The sequence below is a fragment of the Apis cerana genome, linkage group LG1 (assembly GCF_029169275.1).
Source record: "Apis cerana isolate GH-2021 linkage group LG1, AcerK_1.0, whole genome shotgun sequence".
Classification (NCBI taxonomy): Eukaryota; Metazoa; Arthropoda; class Insecta; order Hymenoptera; family Apidae; genus Apis; species Apis cerana.
The window spans coordinates 10,886,550-10,904,816 of record NC_083852.1 but is presented as its reverse complement, the minus strand read 5'-3'; the positions used below and the strand labels follow the sequence as shown (position 1 = coordinate 10,904,816).

The window sequence follows — 18,267 nt, the reverse complement described above, 5'->3', positions numbered from 1 at the left end:
TATCTTCTTACTTAAAATCCAGTTGGTCCAGAGAAAATGTTTAAAAGGATCGGAAAATTAATGATAACAAAATAAACGGAGGAAAGAGAACGTACTAATACGAAGGATGTACAGCAAGAAAAGGGAAGTAAATAAATGCGTACGACGAAGAATAAATTAAAAAAAAAAAAAACGTTGCAAAAAATATCAAGGAGAGATGAAAAAAGAAGAAGAGAAGGAAAGGGAAGCAACAGCGAGGACCACCACGAATGTGCGGTGCAGATGTTGACACACGGCCTGTCGTTGAACGAGAGGTATACTATGTATACATATATGTGTGTGCAAGAGGAACGAGAGCTGATACACCCCAGAAGCAGCTTGTTTAAAGGAGGAGGAATAGGCGAGATAAATAAGGGAGAGGAGGAGTGGTGTGCAAGTGGAACGAGCGGATGGAACGACAAAGAAGGGATAGAGGGACTGTAAAGTCGATAAAGTAGAGAACATCGGTAGATGGTAGGGAAAAGACGTAGAATGAAGACACGCAGATGAGGGGGGAGGGAGGAAAGAACAATACTATGAGATAAAAACGGAGAGAGAGGGAGGGGAGGGAAGGAATATGATATGGAGAGACGATGGAAAAATTGCGTGTACCAAGGATAGAGCGTGATAGCGGTCGTGTATTCTGTTGCAGAAAAGGTGACAGAGATAATGGGCGTGAGGAAGAGGAGAACGAGAGTAAAAATGAGTGAAAGACAGTGGAAAAGCCTGCGAATTGTAAAGACAGGCGCGGTGGTATACAAAGAGCCAGCTGCCAGAGAGAACTGACACTCTTAAGAAGGATGGACGGGAATGCGACGCATGTGGGAGAAAGATGGACGAATGTACATATGGTGGGCGAGAGAGAAAGGAGAAAGGAGGGAGGAACTGGAGGAAGTTCAAGAGATAGATGAAAAATAGAAGGAAAGGAGGAGGGAAGAGAGAGAAAGAGAGAAAGTCAGATGGAATTGTTAAAAAGGATATAGAAAGGACTAGAAACAAAGGGGGATGTATGCAAAGGATTTGGAAAAAGAAAAAATGGAAAAAAATGGAGGAGAATGAAAAAAAGACAAAGGAAAAAAAATATTGAGAGGAGAACGAGTAGGAATGAGTAAGATAGTTTAATTCATTGCCTCGAGCAGGGTCTCTATTCTAAGATACGAGTTGTTACAGTTAAGGGAATGGAAGTTGATTAAGAGGGAAGATCAGGTAATGAAATGAATAATAAAAAAGGCTGCCGCTAAGTGAATATCAATGATACAAAATAGCTGGATTGTCGGAGAAAGAATCGTTCCGTTAATTGAATACTACTTTGATTCGGTGTACATTTGAAACGAAGTAAAAAAACTTTTCCGTAAAAGTGGGCTCTGAAAGACAATGGTGGTTGTGAAAAAGGAGTTTTCGAGAATATGAGCGCAATCAAAATTCAGCGTGAGCGTAAATTTGTAAAGACACGAACGAGCGAAATCGTTCTGTATGCCGTGGTGTGCAGCGACTGCTTCTTCGGGAAATAATTGAATAATTCATTTCATAAACTACAATTTGAATAATTTCCCCTATTCGTACAATTCCCTCACCTTGTTCGTAATATACGTCTAAAAGGATACTTGTTAGCAAGTGGGGGAAAATTAAAAAATTAAAATCAAGAAGAATGAAAATAGTGGTACAAAAGAAAAAAAATGTATAGAACAAAAAATTAACCTTATTCGGTAATTTCTTCAAATATTCCTTTTAACCTAGTTAAAGGAAATTATATAATCAAGTACCCGATATGACTACTCATAACTATAGCAGCTAACCCTCAAGAACAATGTTCCCTAACTTACGTAGAAAATTCTATTTTTTCTCTCTTTCTCTCTGCTTTTTATTCCATTATTGCTTCACCGTTTCGACGTGACTCGAAGAATCTTTTATATCAAGTAAATCAAGTAGAATTTATTTATATTTAATTTATATCACTGTTGATAATCGATTTAATTTTTAATTAGATGTCATCAAACTTATATATCTAATGTAAAATTCGAAAATGGATTGTTTTTGATTCAAGATTAAAGTTACGATTATAATATTTAATGGTGATCAATAATATTTGATTCTCTTTTTTTCCATCATATATACGAAAGAGCATAAAATAATTTGCATGCACACATTTCAGATGCATATATTGATATATCAGAAGTTCAATACCTCGTCATCATGGGTCCAATAAATGGCAGTCGGTGGTTCAGGACTGTGACGTACCACGCAAGTGAGATTCATCGTACTGTCCTTGTCTATGAACATTTCTGGTTCCCCAACGATCGACGTTATAGGCTCTACAAAATAAAAAAAAAACACATAAATGAGAATGTATCGATGAATAATAATCAGTATTATTTTTTGAAAATGAAAAGAAATAAAATGGAAAAAAAAGAGCATATATATCCATCATGTTGTTCTTTATTACGATCAGATTCACGTAATGAAAATAAGCACGAGTGAGCAGACGAGGAAAGAATTATTTGAAAAGAATTTTAATATAATGTTGAAATTGGGAAATGGTTATGCATATGTATGCGCATATATGCGTGGAAAATAACAAGTTTATAGTTGGAATATTATCTGAAATAAAATTAACAGACAACGAAATAAAAGGAAAAAACGATTCGAAAACGCAAGTAAAGAGTAAAAGAAGATTCCGAACTAACCGACAACAGAAAGGTGCATAGAATGACCAATTGGTGGTGTTGTTGACACTTGACATTCGTAGGTGCCAGAATCACGATGCTGTGGATATTTCACTTGAAGCGTCCAGTCTTCGGTTCTAGGGAAATGTGATGCCACGAATCGTTGGTCGGATGTGTACGTTTCAACACCAACGGTCAAAAGATGAATATCCCTATGTCTTACCCATGAAACCTGAATATAGATAAATGTAATGCACAAAAGAGATTAAAACGAATAAACAGTTTTAACATAACGTTTTAACATTAGTTCAAAAACAAATCAATCACATATACTATATATATATATATATATATATATATGTATGTATATATTATATCATATATATATATATACTAAATATTGAAGCAACCATTGGCGTGCAATTTTGCGTGCGAAACTATTTAAAGTTGAAATCAAACTCATATTTAACTATCAATATGCATAAATAATTGGAAATTGATTTTATCTCTGATATCCAATAAACGATACCACGTTTAAATAATAATCTCTTTGGCTGTTGAAATGTATAGCTTATGTAAGTGTGTAGCAATTATTTCTCGATTCTTCCATTCATCGACATTTGTTTTTATTTAACATCAGCTAATACATTTCCACGTTAATTCGAATAATAAAGAGGGAGAAGAAAGAAAAATTAAACAATAGAGATTTATTGTACCGTGTTTTTCTTCCGTGTTGTATATTTAAAAAATTGTAAAACGTATCTTCTGATTTCTATTGATAATTTCACTCGACACGTAAAAATTGCTCGATGCGGATTCTACGTCGATGATACGCATGTATATCATTTGTACATATTACACAGACACCGCAAGAAATGTGATGTTGCCAGGACAACGGCAGCATAGATAATTGTAATTAATGCTCCTGTAACGTGTTCTGATATGTTCGCAAACATCAATTTGCATCGGTTGGACACACCGATTGTTGTCGACTAAATAATTATTAACGTTATTCGCTGAGTGACAAACTTTTTGCCTGTGTGTGTGCAATTTATGCAATGCACATATGTTGATTGGCGATTATATATACACATATATAATGTAGACAGAATAATCCGCATGAAATCTTAACCAAACCATTTTCTAAGATAATCATTGAATCATTTTTTTTCTACGTTTCAATGATACAAGAAGATTAATTATTTGAGATACAAAACATTTCTCTGTAATAACAAAAAAAGGGAACAGGAAGCCTGTACAGTATTCATTTTTTTTAATAAAACGAATGTTAATTTTTATTTATTAAGAATTATTACAAAAATATTTGCTTGAACTATTATTCTGTGTAATTAACCAGTTACAATGAAATTAAAATCTAAAGAAGTCAAGACGTCAGATTAATTAAAATAAATTTATTTTGAGATGAAATTTATTTTATTATGTGTTCAAAGTAAATGTTCGTTTCTTAGTATTTGTGAATATATTTATGTTTTATCGACGATAAAAGATTTTAAAAAATACGAAATGTTTGTAACTTAAGAAATATTGATCGATATAGAGAATAATATCAGAAAGATATAAAAAGAATTAAATTATTTAAAATAGGTTATCGTTATGTAGAATGCTACTATTTTACTTAATAAAATAAATTTCAAAATAAGCCTATTTTAATTATGTTTTGAGTTAATTTTTCTTTAGATTTTTTAACTCCTTTTAGATTTTCCTTTTATCACAATTTTTAATTATGCAGAATAACGAAAAATGCTTCAAGCAAATATTATTACAGTTTTATATGCCATTTCATTTAAAAAACACGAGAGCAATTTTCTTATTCCTCTTTGTAGTCGTCACAGAAAAATCTTTTGAATTTCAAATAACCAACTTTCTTATGCCATTGAAATATATATATATATATAAATGAATATAATTTCCAAAAATAATATGGTTTGTAACACTTCACGCGGACCATCCTCTATATATGCTACGAGTACGAGAACCGTTGAATATACATCATTCGTTGTACACTCTGTACTCATCGAGTCCGGCAAAACTATCGTACTTCAAACCTTCGACGACCATCATTGCATGCTGATAGTTTAATGCGATTTGTGTTATTCTGCCTCGTTAAATTGCCTTTCTTTAACGCGTCTGCGCTCACGTGTTCTTTTAAGTGTGCTACAAATTAGTATTTAGGACGTGCCGATAATCGGTAGTGCACGTCGTCGTCGTACAAAGGGATATTAATGAGAAAGACACGATGGATAACTAGGCTTATATCACACATATACATACGGATGAAAAGCCAATATGGCTTTTATAAATCACATTTACTCGAAGCTGCTAACGTTCTGCACCGATCGCACCAACGAGGAGCCATTTAAAATTCACGCAGAGCTTAAAGCATTACTTGCAATTAAAGCTGATTAAAGAAGATAGGTTGAATAGGAATTATAACGTTGAAAATTTAAGTACCTGCATGCAATGGCAGAATTTAAAAAAGAGCACACAATAAATTATGCTCTGGTGTCCATAAGAAACTTGATGGAACTGTGATAAATGCATCTACCGCACGACATATAATCTTTCCATATATTTGTACATCTAATATTACGGTGATTCTTTAATATAGCGTGAATTTTTTCTTTTTTCAATAAAAAAAGTTTGGACACCAAAGGGAAAAATAAAAAATAGAAAATTAGAAAAAAAAAGGTGCTCCTTCTAAAAACAAAGTACTGTGTACAGAGTTATCGATGCTTCTCGAAAAAACGCTAAAGGGAAAACAAGAAACGAGAGGCAGAGTTACAGGGGCCGGGGAAAGAGGAAAGTTGTACGCGCGAAATAAAAACTGCTCAACTGTGCGTATTGTAAAAAAGCGAAGCTTTCTGTTTTACTTAAATTCCTCCAATCGTAAATAGTAAAATCGTAGAGATAAAACAAAGGATAAGAAGAAATAAGAAATTTTCCATCGATATTGCAATTTCCAACTTCGAAGCATTATACGAATAACGTTTTAATGGACGAACTTAAATTGTAATCTCCGTTCCATTAAGTAGAATTTATTCTCATTTATTTATTTCCGTTCTATTGCATTAATTTTTTTGTGTTTTTATTAAACGACGTTGATTGCGTCGTACTCGCGTGTTTGTTTTGTTGTGTCTATCTCATTAACATTCCCGAGCGAAAGTAATTACGAGAAAAATTACAGTCAATTATTGAATATTGACAGCCAATAAAATTACGTCCAACAACACGAGTCACGTGACTAGCATCCTCAACACTGATTCGTTACCTACCGTACGATCACCCAGATTCCGTACTCGACAGTTCAGAGTGGCCGTTTTGCCAACCAATGCGGTGACGTTCTTTGATGCCGAGACATCGAAGTAAGGTCCACGGTCGAATGGATCTGGTGGATTCAGATTCTCGTGCATTTCGTGATCAGATGTAGCCCGGGCGAGTCCTTGCACTTTAAGAAAAAATACACACAGAACAAAAAAAAACAAAACGCACGAACATATATATACATATACAACACAGAAAGCAGCTTTCAGTGAGCTCGTTTCAATCTCCAGATTGCGGTGGATTGTTCTTTGACCCGAAAGATTATTTCCCGTATTTCGCCGCACAGCGAGCCGCTTTAACGGCGGAAACCACGAGGTGGATGAAGAAAAGAAAAAATGCTCACCACGTTTCGTCGTTCGTTATCGGAATTTTGTTAACTCTTCATGTTTACCGTGAAACTCTTGTGCGCGCCAGAGGGGGCGTGCACTATTTACAACCGGAAGTGGCAAGAAATCATTTTAATGTGTTCCGAAGTGGCAAGTGGTAAAAGACGATATATGTATATATTAGGTATATATAGGTATATTCTAGATACTCGGACATAGACCTTGCTACACTTCATCATAAAGTATTAAAATAGGTGCTAAACTTTGAACGTAGCAGTTTCAGAAACTGCTTTATCTCATAATATGTGGTAGTGAACTATCGTCGGTAACTGTCACTTTTCTTTCTTTATATCCCTATAGAAAAATATATCGCGCCACGGTATCCGCGTTATTATAACATTATTATTATTGTTTTCCTGTCTTAGTTATATATCGGGATTCATAATCATATTCGCGAAATGATGTACTTCGCATGTACTTTATATCTCGAATTGACAGTATGTACATATATACATATGTATGAAAAATTACTTTCTTTCTTAAATAATTTTCAAAAGAAAATTTTTTTCAAGGGAAAAATTCCATTAAACCGTTTTAAAAGTTACATTGTTTGGGTCCGACGATTACACGAGCAATTCAAAAAACAATCCGTCCTGAATCATTAAACACGTGACTAATGAATTTCCACTTACCCGAAAACAATAGACTCAGGGTAAAAAATAAACCCTTCATTTTTTATTTCTCTCTCTCATAGTCGATCCACGATGTCGCGATATAACCGTCGCGTTTTTTGAAAAAAGCCACAACAGTTTCTAGTTTTAACTGATAGGATGAGGAGATAGGAGGAGGGGAGGGATACGAAAGACAAAGGACTTTTCGCGTTTTCCACGATCGTTCTTCCTGATTTTCATTTATCAATTATTTCTGAATAATTCCATTCGCGGCGCGTTAATTTTCCCTTAGTGTGGCATAATAATTCGGAATTGAACGTTCGATACAGCATCTCGCGGACAAAGGCGCGGAGAACTCAAAATCGCAAAAAAAAAGTATCGAATGAATCGATAAGCATCTGATTTTCCATTGTTTTTTCACTCGTTGTCGCCATTATGTCTCTGCTATTCGGGATCTACGCGTTGACATGCATAGAAATTGTCCCCGATATTTTTTCCCCATAATCGTCCGTTTCTCTTCCTCCTCCGCGACACTACTGCCTCTCTCTGTCTTCCCGCTAGAGCATATCTTTATCCGTGAACTGCTTAATTGACCAATGGTATAGATGAACAACCGACAATTCCTTTCTTCGTTGTATTTATTTCTTCGTATTCTTTAAAACCCACCGATGTACAGAAATATTCATTTCACCAAATAGATATCTTGTTCCTTTTAAAATATATTTTACTATGCAATTAAACAATTTCGACGATTTTCATCCTTCTGACACAGCGACGGTCGACGAACGACATCGAAAGGTAATCTCGTGCTCTGTCCGAACTATTTAACCGACAGAACAAAACGGATAAATTTAATTCGCGTGATTCAAGGATCGTGTTATATACACGCGAGTGAAAAAAAAAAGGTGTGGAGCGTATACACGATCTTTGCGAGTTTTCCTGCGTTCAATGAGAATCGTGACGAAGTGCAAAAGAGCGCGATGAAACTCGTGTACGAGAATCCGAGCAAAACTGACAGTGCATGCGACACGGCCCGGGAGAGACGCCCTGCCATCTGTCCTTGCACACGCCCCGCTTTCCCTCACCCGAAGTCAACGAGAAGATGGGGTAGACATCGTCCGGCGCAAGCGTATCACTTTAGTTCTATTACGAACACACACACAACTATATGAGGCAAGCGTGCAGCATCCTCTAGTCAAGAATCGAATTCCATGTCGGCTCGATCGTCGTCCTCGTCGTCGTCATTGTCGTACACGTGTCACACCAACACACCTTATGCACCGTAACAAATTTCATGCAGCGAAGCGCGGAGTGAGAGAGAATAAAAGAGAGAGAAAGAGAAAAAAAAATGAGATCGGAGTTACTCTTTCGCATCATTTTCCACATAAACGGACTAGATCGAGCTTATCGTTTCGATCGTGACCCGTATAAAAGACAGTAAACAAAACGAGGATGTTTCCTGAACCGATTTTCGATCGTTGGGATTATTATTCGGATCGGACTATCGTATACCACATATTGCTATAAAACCTTTGTATAAAAATTTTTAATTTAAATATTTATCATTTATATAATATTTCTGATCCGTTTATTAAAATAATTCTCTTCTCTAAAAAATCAATCTTTTGAAGAAGAATTAAAACATTAAAAACATTACATTACAAAATTTGTCGTTATTCGAGTTTCTCTAAAAAAAACAATGGAATAATATGTTTATTTTAGGAAATCTTGTTTGAAATATGATTCTGATTAATCTCCGGTGTTTCATGTTAACATTACGAATGTAATATCTTTGTTTACTTAAGAAATGTCATTGCACATTTTTCACTGAACGTCAAGATGGTTTTACGAAAAGGGTTGAATAATGAGCGTTCATAGCATCAGTCGTTGGAGGAAGAAACAAGAACTTTGCGAGGCAGCAAAGCATACTACCCCTTTTGTTCTTTCGAGTATAATGGACATGCATCGCATCTCTTTCTTGCTGCTTTTTAATGTACAATTTACACGATGGAATTGAAAAAGAAATCGATGCCCTAAATCGTTAGAAGTGAAACGCACAAAAGACGTACGGCTTGGTATCAAGGGATTTGACTTGAATTTTTTTCTCAGAGATTTCCTTTTTTCTTTTTTCTTCTTTCTTGATTTGATAATCACATAAACATGCAATAATCAAAAGCTATAGAAAAAGATAATATTTTCATTCAAAGATAAAATATACGGTATACATTTCTCTAATAAGTTTATTTTGTAATTTATTTGCACGTTTAAGACAAATGAAAATATATAATAAATTTTTTAGAAATAGAATTAAAATTATTCAATTTACAAAAATATTCTTTATAAAATATGAAATGAAATATTACTTATAATTATAATAAAATTATATATAAATTCTTTGCCAAAATTGTAATATTATTTTATAATTAATTGAAAAAATTATAAGTGATTAATTTATAAAAATATTATAAATTAATAAGATTTACACATAATGAATATTTTTAACACTATCGAATTCAATGCATATTTCATATTCGATATTATAATATCGATTACTCAAGTTCGAGTCTCAAACTTCAAGTTATATGACAATATGTGAAATTTTAGTTATAGGTTATGTTTCGGAACGATAATGTTACGAATAGTTTACTATGTTTTCTAAATGTAAAAATGTTACCGTATTTTCATTGTTTAACTATATAGAATGATTAAATTAATTTGAATTTATATTAAAGTCATGTCATATATCGTAATGTAAAATTTTCTATCCTTTCACCAATTAATTGTTCTGTGAAAGTAAACGGTGGTTCCTATAAGTTTAAATACATATTTGTTTCTAATACCTCGCTAAAATGGATGATCAAGCATGCCCAAGATGCAAAACTACTAAATATCGGAATCCATCATTAAAAATGATGGTAAATGTTTGTGGTCACACATTATGTGAAAGTTGTGTCAATTTGTTATTTTTGAAAGGTTAGTTTCTTGCTAAAAAAAATTCATTAATTCTTAAGTCCTTCATTAAACTTTTATTTTATAATTTCTTAGGCTCTGGATCATGTCCTGAATGTAAAATTCCTCTGAGAAGAGCAAATTTTCGTGTACAATTATTTGAAGATCCTATGGTAGAAAAGGAAGTAAATATAAGGAAAAGAATTCTTAGAGATTTCAACAAAAAAGAAGAAGACTTTGCAACACTAAGAGAATATAATGATTATTTAGAAGAAATTGAAACACTAATATATAACTTGGCTAATAATATTGATGTAATAGAAACAAATAAGAAAATAGAACAGTACAAAAAAGACAATAAAGATCAAATAACAAAAAGTAAATCTAAGCTTGGTAGAAGTGAATATGAACTGGAAGAAATGATAGAGTTGGAGAAACAGAAAGAGGAAGAGAGAAGATTGGAAATAGCTAAAGAAGAAATGGAAGCTAAAAGAAAAAAGATCCGTGAGAAAGAAGCATTGATAGATGAGCTTACATTTTCAGAAGGAAATGCAAAAAATATTGTAGAAACATTTGCCTCTGTTATACAAGCATCTAGGAAAGAAACAAAAGCAGCACCTGCTAAAGCAACACAGTTTAGTACAGGAATTAAATTTAGCAATCAAGGAGGTCAGAATTATTTGCCTATACCAAAGATCGAAGAAGGACCTCTATACACTTACACACCTATCAAACAAGTAACGGATGGTCCAGCACCACCTAGTTGGAGAGAATTGCAAGCTCGTGGATATGTTTCTCATGTACGTGCTGAGTCTGCAGCAGAAAGGGCAGGTGGATTTAAGGCACATGTTGCATGTTTAAGAGCTTTACAAGAATCTATGGCTGGTCTATATTATAATCCTTCACAACGTCAAACAGAATTCACATCTGTGTGATTATACAGATTGATATCAAGAAAATCATATCTCTACTTTTGTATATAAAATAGTATGATCATTTAATCATACATGATTTAAAATCTCTGATTCAAGCAATAAAAATCAATATTTGTGATATAATCAAAAATTACAGGTACACGTGCCTTTGTATATTTATGTAATTTTTATTATTACATATTATATATCATGATTATAATATAAAAACTACATAATTATAATTATACTACATAAGTATAATTATACTATTCAAAGATTAGGTATACATAAAATTCATTTTTTCGTTTCCATGAAAAATAAAACTCTTTTGTTAAAAATAATATAATTAGTAATTATTTATCTTTATTCCTTATATTTTTTAATTATTCAGAAGTCATTATTTATTTTTCATTTTAAATTAAGATATCACTAATATCAACTGATGGTATCACAGAGAAAAGGCATAGACTAGATATTTATATAGTTATAGTATAAATTTTTTATAAAATCAATAAATTTAACAAATTATATAATTATATTATAGTAGACTATTATATTAAATTAACATAATATTGATATATTATATTACTGATAATATGAAAAATATAATATAAAATATTTCATATTAAAATAATCATTGCAAGTTTATTATAGTTAGCTACTTATACTGTTATCGATATAGTAGCCAGCATGTAACATAGTTGGGAAAAGAATCATTTTATGAATTACAGAAAAAAAATAAAATAGATAATATTTTATAATAGAAAAATTTTGTAACGAATTAGATATAAACAAGAGAGATAAATAACAAATTATTTAAAAAATTACAAAGATTATGTCAAAAAAAAATTGTAATAATTCTATTCCATAATTTACGTATTACATATCGTCATAATTTCATTTCCTTCGTAATATATAAAAATGTATCACAAAAATAATATTTTTATATCAAGTAATATTCTTTATTAAATAGCACATAAATATATATTGATTGATTCTTATTACATGTTTCATTTGTACCATTCTATAGATGGCGTTAATATCAATACTTTTACCTTATTTCTGTTCTCCTATTTATTTTGTTTGTCTACATTTGCTGTGCAAATTATTGCTAAATATTAGATATATCATAATTTTTAAAAATCAATATTTAATAAATTTTAATATGTAAAAAATTAATTGTTGCAATCGTGAGCGCAATTAATTAATTTATATTATTTGTTATAAAATTTATAATTGTATTACGGATATAATTATAAATTGTATAATAAACAATAATGGTTTTTCAGATATTATCAAATGTTGGTTGTTATGAATTGGATATTCATGCTATCTACGGTTTTATTCATCAATATTCCTTTATACAAACAATTATTTAAAATCAATGATAAATCTTCCTTTTGATCTGAAAACGTTCAATTAATCGTTTAATTATTGTGCAAAATAAATAGCAAAAGAAATTCTAAGGAAAATCAACGACAAGTTAAAATGTGAAAGTAAAAATAAAATTGTATCTTAATTGTATATAATTCTACACCGATATATTACTTTGTACGAATACGTAAATAAAAAATTTAATGATAAATAATATAAATTTTAATAATATTATATAAGGAATTATAAAAATTTTAAATAAAAAATCACGATATCTTATAATTCGCGACATTGATGCTAAACATTAGAATGAAAAATCAATGAACGAAGTCAGTGATGACATTAATTTGTCTCAGTTTCATCTGATTTTTCAAATTTTATTTTTTGAAACAGATAGCCACGTGAAAGCAAGCCTATTCGATTAGAGACTATGACAAGTTGTTTTATCTATTTATAATTAACAGACACATCAGAAGTACATTAGTTATTTAACTTTACATTTAAAAAATGGCAGAACAAATACATCAATATATTCACGATTTTCATATGAAATACCCGATATATAAACATCCCTAAAAAGAACGCCTTTGATATTTGAATTTGATTAAACATTATCGTAATGAAATTTGAAAATAAAAATTGTAATATCACATAAATTGTCGTTAAAAATTGTAATAAGATTAATCGTGAATATTTTAAACATGAATTTTAAACGTAAATAATTAAACTATCAAATTTAATTTATTTTATTTAGTTTATCAAATTAAATTATATAGAATAATTATATAAAATAATTATAGCAAAATGACACAATTTTATAGTCCGGAATTTGAATTTTTTATCCTAAACCATAATTGAATAATTGAAAAAACATAAATATATGCGACTTACCAATCAATATAAAGAATCTATACTATCGTATGCCATTACAAAGATAGTCATCAAACATGAGAACTGTAACAAAATATAAAAGTATAATTTAAACATTAATTATTTAAAAAAATTGAAATAAATAATAATAATAATAATAATAATAATAATAATAATAAATATATATATATTTATAATAAAAAATATATAAAAATAATTATTTCTTCGCATAAAGGAATTACCTTATTCTTTTGAAAATTGATTTTATTCTGTTTCGAAAACAATTATATAAAAAAGAAAAACGAAATAATTACTAATATGTCTATCTATTTTAGCAAACAAACACTGACTCTAATTTTGCGATAATAAATTTAATTAGAATTATGCTCTAAAATATTAAAAAATTATCACAAATGCTGAATCTATCGACCATATTGCACAATCACAAAAATCTTGTGAAAATAAAACTGTATTAATATGGAAGAATAGAAAATTTATAGAAAAGAATCAAAATATTCTTTTCATAGTTTCTTTTTTTTTTAACCGAATTGATTTGTTTTAGATATTACTGTTTTTTTTGAAATTACAAATTAATTATCAATAATTACTAATTTTTTGATGAATAAAGATTTTATAAGATAAAATATAATTATTATTTAAACAAAAATATTTATGATAAATGTTCATTATAAAAGTATAAATATTGTTGAAATGATAAAATATATCATATAAAAATGAATAAATATATATGATACAAAAACAAAACATTAAACTTCTCTTTAAAAATATAAAATAATATTCATATTAAAATTTTTCTTACTTTCAAAGTAATAATCAGCTAATCATAATCAATTAATCAGCTAATCTATAAAAAAAAAATCTTCAAATAAATATAAAATGCATAAAATAATTGATCACATTATTATCAAACAATAATCAAATCCTATTTTAGAATGTCATAAGTTAACTGGAATAATTTAATTATAATAAATATATATAAATAAATGATTAAAAATATAAATATATATAATGTATATGTAATATATAAATGATAATAATTATGAATATAATTATGAAAAGAAATATATATATACTATGCAATAAAAAAATGAAACTATTATTCACCATGAATATCGATAGTCTATCGATGTGACGCGTCATAATTTCGATTCTCGAATCACGAATAAAAAGTGCTATCAATTTGGCGAACAAGTCGAAACATGTCGAATATGACACGAACGCGAACTCACAATTTCTTGGAAAAACTACGAAAAAATGTCATCAGTTTCGTGTATAACATTGAACAAAAAGAGAAAAAATATATAAACATTACAGATAAACATATTTAAAATGTATATAAAATGTATATATTAGTGATTTAATTTAATTTAAGAAAATAAAATTGCTCTTATATACTTTTTTTAATATGAAAAGACTATAGAAACTTATTCTAAATAAATCTATTTCTGTTAAAACAAATAAAATATCAAAATCATTAGCTAAAAGTCTATGTTATGTTACATGTATATGTTACAAATTATATTTCGAAACTATCTCGATAATCGAATGATCATTTGCTCAAATGAAAATTAAAATCAATCTATAAAAAAAAAGATAAAACAAATGTATAAAAAAAATTATATTAGGGTGAAACAATAAATGAATTCAAATTTCAATTTAATGAAACACAAACTATTGATAACCTAACATAACAACCGACAAAAAACTCAAAACACTAATTAATTTTAACATTACAATGATAAATGGATTATTAAGTAAACGAAACTAATAATAATTTGTAAATTCGACAACAAAATACGAACAAAATTATTTACGGCATAATTGAATCACCAAAATCACGATCACAAAACTCATCATGATAATTTTGCACAGAATACTGACGTCGCCCGCCACAGTTTACTTAGCGGCTTTCTGATTGGTTAATGTTGTAAGCCAATTCCATAATCAAAATCGCACAGAAAGTTAACGTTTTATATTATATATTTTAATTAAAAATATAATATATTATTATTAATTTATTTATATATTATTAATTTTTAATTTATTAATTATTTATTCCATTTTTATATATCTTTTTATTAATTCATTTATCTATTGACTTATTTATCGATTATCAATTTATCGGTTTATTTATTAATCTACGATTTATTTCAATAGCTTCTTATCTTTCAAATTATTTTCTAAAAAATTACATTATTATGTTTATTTTAATGATATCTAGTAAATATTATATTTCATCGATTTGCATCAAAATCAAATCATCATAGACATCGCGATTTTACATTAGTTGCAAATTACATTAGAGTTACGTTTACAAATCTCGAGTTTTAAATTACAATAAAATGATAGTCGCGTTAGTATATTGTGTTATAAAAAGTATTATAATTGCGTTTAATTATTTTGATTATAAATTAACATATTTTTTTTAATGTCGTGATTTACAATATTGATATATATATGAAGTAATTTTTTATTTAGAGAATAATATTTTATGTTAAATTCACTTTAAAAATTAGTATTGCGTTAACAAATGCTTATATTGTTCAAAATAGTGTTGTGTTGATAAATTGTGTTTTTGATTGTGTTTTTTATAATAATATTGCATTTATAAATTGCTTATATTTCTTCGAGTTAAAAGAAATTCCTATTTATAGGTTATCAAAGTGCAATTAAAATTATGGTCGTATAACAACTTCTGTTACAATCTTTCGTTATTAATTACATATAATGAAATATGAGTGTGTAAATTTGTTTATTAAATATCTTATTTTGATAAATAGTTAAAATATCTAAGAGTATATGTTTTCGGGAATTTTCTATTTTTTTTCTTGAACAACTATTGCGTTGTAAATACAAAGTATTACAAGTATTCTTCGTTTTTTTTTGAAATTTTAGTTCATTAATGTTGCAAAATAAAAGAGATGATTCATTCATGTAAATTTTTATGTAAAATAAATAGATTCTTTTGACTATATTTTCATTATTTTTTTTTTTCAGTATTTATTAAAAGCATTTATTATCGAAGATATTATTAAAAAATATATTTCTTTCTTTTCGGATAAATGTATCATCAATTCTATTTATTTTATTTTTTAAGAAATCTTTTAGTTTTCACAACAGAAAGAATATTTTATTTTTTTCATCATTAGACAAATCATAATGATGAAAAAAATGTAAAATGTCTATTTGGACAATTATTTAATTTAAATTTTATTTTTAGGTTTAATTTTTTGCGTTAGTTTTTTTTACATTATAGTTTTTTTTTATTATTTGTATTGTGCAATAAAAAGATAATTATTTGCAAATGTGCAATAAAAAGATAATTATTTTTTAAATTTGAAAATAAAAAAATTTTCATGCAAAAAGGGAATAAATCAGACATCTTCAATAAGCAACAATTTCAAGGTAAGACTTAAGAAATCATTATTATTTAATATATAATACATAATATATAATATCACTATATAACCAATATCAGAAGTAATAATTAATATATTTAGAACATATTAAGAAATAATTATAACTTCAAGTATTATTTTTTTTAAATAAAAAATTTATTATAGTGTTATGAATTTTCATTTCAGCTCTTAAAATTTTATTATTGATGTAAATAAATTTTTATTTTTTAAGTGATTTTGTTTACATACTAGATTGCTAGATGGCGTAAGAAACATCTTTTTCGAGGTTGGTATTTCAGAACATAAGGAACCATAAAATATGTTTATTCTATTTTTCATCTATATATATGATTTTTTTTTCTTTGGTATTTTTGGTATTTAGATTTAATATAATTCTTATATTTATTATTAAATTATAGAACATATATCAAACATTTTATTTTTTACGCGATCGATATTGTAGAATGTGGCAAAAAAAATCTCATCGAATCAAATCTATATTTATATTTTGTCTGTGCTTATTAATTGTTATCAACTGATGTTATATGTTAAAAAATTATTATTGATATATTTTTTTAAAAAACGAATTATATATATTATAATATAATTATTATCAATAAGTCAACATTTTGAAATTAATTATTATCTATTGATATTTTTCATTGAAATGTTGAAGAAAAATAAAAGAAATTGATTATTAAAAATTGATGAAAAAATTGATAATATTTTAAGATTATTAATCATATATTTTACAATAATATTGTAAAAATAAAATATTTAAACATTGACAGTAGATAGAAAAGGAAGAAAATATATCAGTATTATAAATATTAAAACGTATATATTTATAACTATCTTTTTTTAACATTAAAACTATTATAAAGAATATATTTAAGAAATGATAAATATTATATTCAAAATAATATTTATTAAAAAGTTCTATATATATATTTTTTGTATAAATTGTATATTTTTTAATATTAATATTAAATATAATCAATATAAATTATTATTAAATAATATTACTATTAAATAATTATTAAATAATTTCATGAGATTACAAAAAAAATTAATTGTAGAATCTTGTATATATTTATTCTTTACAGAATTTTTTAAATTTTCATTATTTTGATATTAGAACTTCCATTTAATCAAACACATTGTCCTATAACTCGAGATAAAACTGTCAATACGTGATACATATTTTTTTTTATTTTCATTATTCAAAGTTTGACGTATTATAATTGATATGATTTGCAAGTAATAGCAATAAATCATTTATTCTGATATTATATTTAATTTATTTCTAATATACATTCATTTCAACGAAGAACTTTGATAAAAGTTATTTAAATAATAAGAGTATAAATGTGTGAGTAATGATAATTAATTTAAATGAATCGAAGTAAAAAGTAGTCAACAGATTATATACAACATAATTATACACATATGTATAAAAAAATAAAATATATATAAAAATAGTTATATATACATATATACATATATATAACACATGATGTAGGATATATATTATAGGATATAATTTTAAAAATTATTTCGAAACATTCTCGATTTAAATTTTTTATTTCATATATATCTCTTGTGCCAAAGAAAATTATTCTCTTACAAACCATATAATTGTATAGCTGTTTTAATTTGATACTAACCTTTCATATTAACGTATAAATTACAGTTTGATTATCAATTCGAATCGATTTTTA

At 27.8% G+C, this 18,267-nt stretch overlaps 2 protein-coding genes across 2 annotated transcripts in view; one reads left to right on the top strand and one right to left on the bottom strand.

The window, feature by feature from the left end:
• The window catches only part of LOC108001833 (lachesin), a 48,607-nt gene extending 40,536 nt beyond the window's left edge, over positions 1–8,071 (bottom strand). Inside the window, exons 1-4 of the mRNA XM_017063064.3 lie at positions 7,042–8,071; positions 5,975–6,147; positions 2,703–2,913; positions 2,203–2,330 (exon numbers count right to left, since the gene is read on the bottom strand). Of these exons, the coding sequence (XP_016918553.1) occupies positions 2,203–2,330; positions 2,703–2,913; positions 5,975–6,147; positions 7,042–7,081 (552 nt within the window). The 5' untranslated portion in view covers positions 7,082–8,071. The remainder of the gene's footprint in view (positions 1–2,202; positions 2,331–2,702; positions 2,914–5,974; positions 6,148–7,041) is intronic.
• A 402-nt stretch (positions 8,072–8,473) lies between these two features.
• LOC108001765 (CDK-activating kinase assembly factor MAT1) lies at positions 8,474–11,224 on the top strand. Its single transcript, XM_017062952.3, has 2 exons — positions 8,474–9,993; positions 10,066–11,224. Exons 1-2 carry the CDS (start codon positions 9,870–9,872, stop codon positions 10,902–10,904), a joined length of 963 nt encoding a protein of 320 aa, XP_016918441.1. The 5' UTR covers positions 8,474–9,869; the 3' UTR covers positions 10,905–11,224.
• The last annotated feature ends 7,043 nt before the right edge of the window (positions 11,225–18,267 follow it).